Consider the following 7,248-nt stretch of genomic DNA (forward strand, 5'->3'; position numbering starts at 1 on the left):
GCTTTTATCTCTGAAATTTTATAGAATGCGTAACGTAAACTATAGCATGTTAGAACCCTAACATCGTTGTAAGCGCGTTCTGAATACGGGCCTATATGTATAATAATTATTTAACGAGAAATATATCCACACAGTACATGCACATAAATGTGACACGTGACTTCTAGTTGATTTAAATAACAATTGAATCATACTTTACCATCTGAGTTTACATTATTTATTTCTACTAGGCTAATTTCGGTATCCATTTCGTCTATTAAAAAAATATTTAAACTTGTGTCAAAATCTTTGTTTTTAGGAAAACCGGAAATAGTTGAATCTAAAAAATAAAAAAATTCAAATTTGTAGAAATTCATATAATAATAAATTTGCTCGTAAATTAAAACATTGATATTATCATAGGCTGATTAAAAATTATGATAGCAATCTGAATATGAACTATAGATCTTATTTGACTTTATTTGTTGACCGATTGTTTCCTGGTAAAATTTTTAAAACCTTTTTTCAAATTGTACTTGCACAAATTAATATTATCATTTAATATAGTAATAATATATATATATAATTATGCTTACGTAAATATAACAATTAATTAAGTATTTAAATAGGTTATATCTGTTACTTGTGTTATCAGTTGTTTTGTCATCTAGCGACGTATTTTGAAAAAGCATATTATTTAAATTGATTTCGAAAATACTTGGTTGAACATCTGAAAAAAGAAATATCATGATATGAAACGACTAATAAATGATATTTTTATGAAAAGAATGCCAAATAGAAGATAAGTCATCTCAACTTTTATGAAGAAACAAGTTTATACAATGAATTAAAATATGTCCTTTTTAGATTACTTTTTTCGCCGATACATTTAGAACTTTATTTTTTGATATTTTTTGGTAACGTAGCATTGATGCCTAAATATATAATTATTTATAAATTTTTGAAAGAGATAAAGATGATACATAAACATGATAGATAAAGTAAAAACGTTTTTGTTTACTTTCAATTCAATAAAACATTTTTCATTAACATTTGAAGCGATAACAAAGATAACTAAAGACTTTTCACTGAAGTGATATTTCTCAAATCTATTTGTTTTAAACACTATACTATTGATATACAAAAATGAATCAAACTTACTTCGCTGAGATCGTTTTTCTCTATATATTTATTTAGAACTTCATTTTTTGACAAATTATCATCGTGTTAAATTATTACAAAAATTAACACTTTTTTGAAAAAATGAAGACGATATAAAGTAAGCGAAAAATATTTAGCTGCCTTAACACTTTAAAACTTCAAATGATAACGAAGGTAACAAAAGACATTTCAATGCATTGATATTTATCAAATCTATTCGATTAAGTATACTTTCGATATACAAAAATGCAACTAAGAATTAATCAAACGTACCCTGCTGATTGCTCTTTTCTGTCAATTGATCTAGAACTTCGCTTCTTAACATATTAGCATTAATATCTGAAACGTACATTTATATCTTTTTGAAAGAAATATAGATGATATGACGTAAGTGAAAAATCTTTGATTATCTTCGTTACTACTTTCCATACAACTTGAAGTTATAACAAAGATGACAAAAGATTTTTCATTGCATTGATATTTGTCAAATCTATTGGTTGAGTATACACCACTTTTGCGTGTTAAGAAGGTTAAGAAGATGTGATCTCGTGACAAGATGGCGGATTTAATTCGTATCTGAGGCCTGTAAGAATGTGGCGGCGCTGCAAACGGTGGTACACTAGAGACCCTATAATAAGAGTCTGGTCACGCGACAGCCAGTTTTGATTGGTTCGTTAATTTTCGTCAACTCCCGCCTTTATTCAAACTGTAATATTCGTGTTATTGTGAAATTTAAACAATACAATTAAAATATAAACGTTTTAAAGATATTAACAAATAGAATTTTTTTAGATTATATCTCTGAATAATGTATATCACAAAAATTAATGGTATTTAATATATTTTCTTTATCAAAATTATTTTGAAACTTCAAATATATAGGGAAAAGGAGTAAGAAAAAGAAAAATTAAATTTTGAAATATTTATCATTATTGTCTTTATGTTTCAATGTATGTATAGTAAATCTCAAACTTTTCATTGTTTTTCGCATTCGAATTATGTTTAGTTGTTGTTTTCGAATAATCTCTTCTAATTTCTTATTTCGTTGTTCTTCTTTTTCATTAGATCCAGTGGCATCATTAATTACCTAAAAAATTCATTTTTGAATATTAAACATGTTTAAATACATATATTATCTTCTTAGTTTACTATTTTAATATTAACCTGACATTCCTGCTCTTGAATTTCACTAATACGTTGATCCAATTGAATAGAATCGATACAATGATCTGATTCATTATAATTTGTATTATTATTTATTGTATCTGTTACTACTTGTGTTGTATTATTTTCAGTTTCCACTGGCTTTTTCTTTTTTAGAAAAAATCCAAATATGGTTGGAACTGCATCTGGTTTCAATTTTCGTTTTTTAGCTTTTTCGTCCCACATCTCTGGAGCAAAATGTACCTATATGTGTAAGAAGAAAAAGATTACTTTATTAAACAATTATGATTATTATATAAAAAATAGATAAGACTTTTAAGCAAAAGTTATTAAAATAATTTAATATTTTTGTCATTGCTAAATTTAATATTTCAGATATGCACATAATTCATGATGTAACGATTATATATATTATATATTTTTTATTAATTTTTTTATAATAAATTTAACAAAATCAAGTATTACTTTACCTCGCAGAGATATGAATTGTTCGTTGGCGTCGAATTCATTTGTCCCACATGTTTTGCCCATAAGGCACGACGTTCAGCATTTCTGGGAAATACTTTCATGGTATAACCTTTAGTGGAGGAATTATTACAAAACGGAGCTGCACAACCAACCATTTTTTAATAATTTTGAACACACGTGCTTACCCAGGTAGCAAGCTACGTCATTTTGACGTCATTTTGACGTTAAATGACGTCTTTTTGACGTCAAATGACGTCATTTTGACGTCAGCTTGCTACCAGGGTAATTCCGTCTGATTCCGTCCACCTCGTCAACGCAAAGGTGTAAAGTTAGGTTAGAGACGCGTCAAGACTGAGCTAGAGAGAGAGACACTATCTCTTTCTCTCTCGCGGGATTTTGACGAAACCGAGTCGTGACCAGACTCTTATTATAGGGTCTCTAATCTAGTAGCGCAACTCGCCCGGTTTCCGGGCGCTGCTGTCTTCCCTCACGGAAGTGATCGGTGAGCGGCCATTATTATTACGGTAAGCTTGTTGCGAGAACATCGTACGTACGAAGTGTCCGCTAAATTCGAGACGTGCTGTGAACTATTGATCGCTTTATTATCGTAATATTAATTGTGTGTTCGACACACATTGCGAAGCCCTACGATAGGGTGGAAAGAAAGTTGCGAAGCCCTACGATAGGGCGGAGACACACGCTTCAAAGTCGTGTGAGATTAACCTCGTTGCTACCCAGCGACTGGGTATACAGAGAAAACCGCTGAGATTAATCTCATATACCCAGCGAGTGTGTATACAGAGAAAAACGCTGAGATTAATCTCATATACCCAGCGAGTGGGTATACAGAGAAAACCGCTGAGATTAATCTCATATACCCAGCGAGTGGGTATACAGAGACCCGCGAAGCCCTACGATAGGGCGGAGAAACACGCTAGATAGTCGTGTGAGTACCTCTAGAAGTTGCGTCATCTTTCTTTTCTTATCCAGAACGTTACTATAGATTACCTGGAACGTTACAATAGTTTGTGACGACCAAACGACGGAGTCGCCATTTTCCCTCTCCCGCTAGATGGTATCGAGGAAATTAGAAGGACGAATTTCTTCATCACGGAGTCTAAAGGCCTGTACGCTGCCATCATCATCCGCTGCTGGCAACATCATATGAAGCCATTACATTGATAGCAATGCGTGCGCTTACATACCTACATGTACACTGCGAGGTCGATCCTCGTGCGATAAGTATCATAATAATCAGATATCGAATAAGTCTCTTTGTCTTCGCTCTCATAAAAGTTATAGAATGTGTCAATGAGTCCATATAATTTATCTAATATAATTGGTTAATTCATACATTAGTTTGTGACATGAGAGTGAAATTGATTGAGATATATATATATATACAGTAGCATAATTGAGCGAGGAAATATTAGTGAGAAAAGGTTCCTCATGATTGGACATCAGCTTCAAAGCCGTGTGATTAGTAGACTTATTGTTTATTACGTCAAAGCATATATTTAATTAACGTTATCTTAACTACTCAAACAGAAAACCATTATTTTGTAACACATATATGTACTCAAATGCTATTGATATTTCGTACGATGTTTAGTTATAAGAATGTGAATTAATAGATACATAAATAAAAGGTGATAGCTTTATTGTTTCCTTTATCGGCGCATTCCGTTTACTAGCAATTCTCTATAAATAACAATATATCAGTATACATCAATAATAAGTAACAAATATTCAAAATGTACAAAAGAAATTTTGTACACATTTTTAAAGAATAATTAATCTTTATAAGTAGGGAGGTTATTTTTTTTAACTAAGTTGGTAGATGGGACGCTTAGAAACTCCAAAAAATTTTATTTTTATAATTATATTTTTTATAAGTATATTAAGTTACAGTTAAATTTACATTTGTTATATCTTTGTGCAAGATAGAGGAATGTAAAAATAATGAATTTTAAAATTTGTGGGTATTTGGGTTTTTTATTTCTTATTTTTTTCCAAATAAAATTTGTAACCCTCTAAGGTTTTTAATTCTTTTGTTGCACATTTGTGATATTTATTTTAAAATTAAATTCGGGATGAACTCGAAATTTGTGCAGTTACACTTAAAAATTAAAGATGGAGATGCACAAATAAGTACAAAGAAAGTATTAAATATTTCCAATTTGATTTTACTTTCAATTTGTAAGCTTAATAAAGGTGGAAATGCATGTAAATATTGAAATATATAGTACTTCTAATCGCCTGAAAGGCTATATATATCGATAAAAAAAAATATATATATACATCTCAATCGATTATTAACTTGCAAGACTTTTTTAAATAAAATCAGTAAAAAAATTATTTTTTGTTGACAATGTCATCTCTGGAATGTTAAGAAAGCCTGTCTTTTTGAAGAGCTTTGATCAACCCACATACCCACTACTCAAAGGTTAAAATGATCGTACAGACAAAAAAATTGAGGCACAACACATTTTAAATTGTGTCGTTTTTATAAATAAAAAGGAAAATCTTCTTCAGAGAATATTTAGATTCAAGTCAGTTTTGATGATTGAAATTTGAAGAAATTGTTTTGTTCTAAATTTAATCGTTTTAGCTGATCAAAAAGTAAATATAAACTGTCGGGAATATTTCGAGCTGTATCATTTTTGATGAATTATTCCGGATTTGTATTATAATTTTATTAAATATCAAAATTCACTCAAAAAAAGATTCTTTTTTAAAATATTTTAAACCGAAAATGATAAAAATAATATTTCATGTTTCTAACAGTATATTCCTTTTGCCAACATTATTTGATTAAACAATAATTTTCTGTTAAGTTGAAAAATAGTTTTTCCCTTAATTTTTTTAGATGTATCACTTTTGAAATAAGAGAACAATATTACATATATTATATATTATAAATCAGAGAATTTCAAATAATGTTGTAAAGGACATATTAGAGACAAATAAAACGTAAAAAAAATATATATATGTATGTCATACAATTAAATAAAATTAGTACGTGGCGAGAAGTCGTTGTGACAACTTGTCTCATAAGAGTTTTTTATAACAAGGAAGGAAAAAATTTTTTAACAATTCTTTTTCAACTCATTTGTCTGGGAATAATACTATTTTATGCTTTTTACTTGTTGTATTGTCTTATAATTTAATTGAGAATTGTGTATAATTGGCAAAAAGTTATCTGCGATTTTTTATATATTTTTTTATATTTATTGACAAGGATCGACTAATACAATGAGATACTCGAGTGTTCGGTGAGTGTGGAAAAGAAATGATTTCTTTCATTCTTTCTCATAAATAAGAAATTAATAAATATTCTGTTATGTATGTAATATCTAGAAATTTTGAACATACAGTCAGTAAATCGTTTGAGAGAAAAATTTTGTATCTTGGAAGACACTCATCTATATCATTCAAGGTCGATCATAGATATATTTGTAATTATACCGAATATTAATGCATATCTTGCGGAAATGTTAACTACGTTGGAACATCTGAAGATGGCTCGATATAAAGCCGAAACATGTAATGAAGCTACTAACGTTCAATTAAATTTTTATTTTATTTAATTCTGTGACATATATATATTTTTAACGTTTTATTTGACTCTTATATGTCCTTTACAATATTATTTGAAATTTTATAATATTTAAGATTTCTATGAATCTTTTTATTGTTATAAATCATAGACATTATATAATAACTCCGCAAGAAAAGAATGATTAATCTGGAAACATTAAAAATTATCGGTTTTCCTAGAAGGTAAAATATTTCCTGGTAATATATTACGTTAGTTATTCAGATTAGACTTTCCTTGCTTCGCTTTTTTTAAGTGTATTTTACCTATTCTCATCCTTCAGTCTGCCGACTCGTAAGCAAGCTTGAAGACCGATCGCGACGTCGCACATCATGTCCGCCAGTTTTTTCTGTACAAGCTGATTCGCCGCCAGCGGTCTTTTAAATTGTTTCCTCTCCAAAGTGTAAGATCTAGCAATGTTCAGGCAAGCTTCTGCCGCGCCTAACGCACCCCAGGCGATGCCGTATCGCGCATTGTTTAAGCAACTGAATGGTCCCTTTATCAAGTTCTATTATTAGATATCCTAAGCTACGCGGAATATAATCGTAATTAATGCGATCATCTCGTTTTTTGTAGTGATTGACTTTATTTTTAATATCTATAGCCAATTGTGTGATAGTAACTAATAGTCAATTAATTAAATAAGGATATAACTGCCTTGACCAGTATAAAACACTGAGTTTATTGCATTTTCTGGAAAAAAAAGATAAAATCCAAAGAAAAACAAATAAATAAAAATAATATATTTAAATTTTTTGACCGTATATTTGACAAATTCAATTAATAATACTAGAAATTTAACTGCCTATTACGGTCGGAGCTGGATCTCCGTTGCTTTTTAATAATTCAATCTTGAATTACTAATATATACTATATAT

General features: G+C 29.5%; 2 protein-coding genes across 2 annotated transcripts in view; both read right to left on the minus strand.

Annotated features, from left to right (window-relative positions):
- Positions 1–2,047: 2,047 nt before the first annotated feature.
- Positions 2,048–2,927, minus strand: LOC108758027 (THAP domain-containing protein 6). Its single transcript, XM_018502747.1, has 3 exons — positions 2,775–2,927; positions 2,305–2,547; positions 2,048–2,227 (listed from the first exon to the last, which is right to left on the minus strand). Exons 1-3 carry the CDS (start codon positions 2,925–2,927, stop codon positions 2,048–2,050), a joined length of 576 nt encoding a protein of 191 aa, XP_018358249.1.
- Positions 2,928–6,629: 3,702 nt separating this feature from the next.
- LOC108758033 (glutaryl-CoA dehydrogenase, mitochondrial) overlaps positions 6,630–7,248 on the minus strand; it is a 5,127-nt gene continuing 4,508 nt past the window's right edge. Inside the window, exon 5 of the mRNA XM_018502760.1 lies at positions 6,630–6,866. Within this exon, the coding sequence (XP_018358262.1) occupies positions 6,633–6,866 (234 nt within the window). The 3' untranslated portion in view covers positions 6,630–6,632. The remainder of the gene's footprint in view (positions 6,867–7,248) is intronic.

The sequence above is a fragment of the Trachymyrmex cornetzi genome, unplaced genomic scaffold (genome assembly GCF_001594075.2).
Source record: "Trachymyrmex cornetzi isolate Tcor2-1 unplaced genomic scaffold, Tcor1.1 scaffold1014, whole genome shotgun sequence".
Taxonomy (NCBI): domain Eukaryota; kingdom Metazoa; phylum Arthropoda; class Insecta; order Hymenoptera; family Formicidae; genus Trachymyrmex; species Trachymyrmex cornetzi.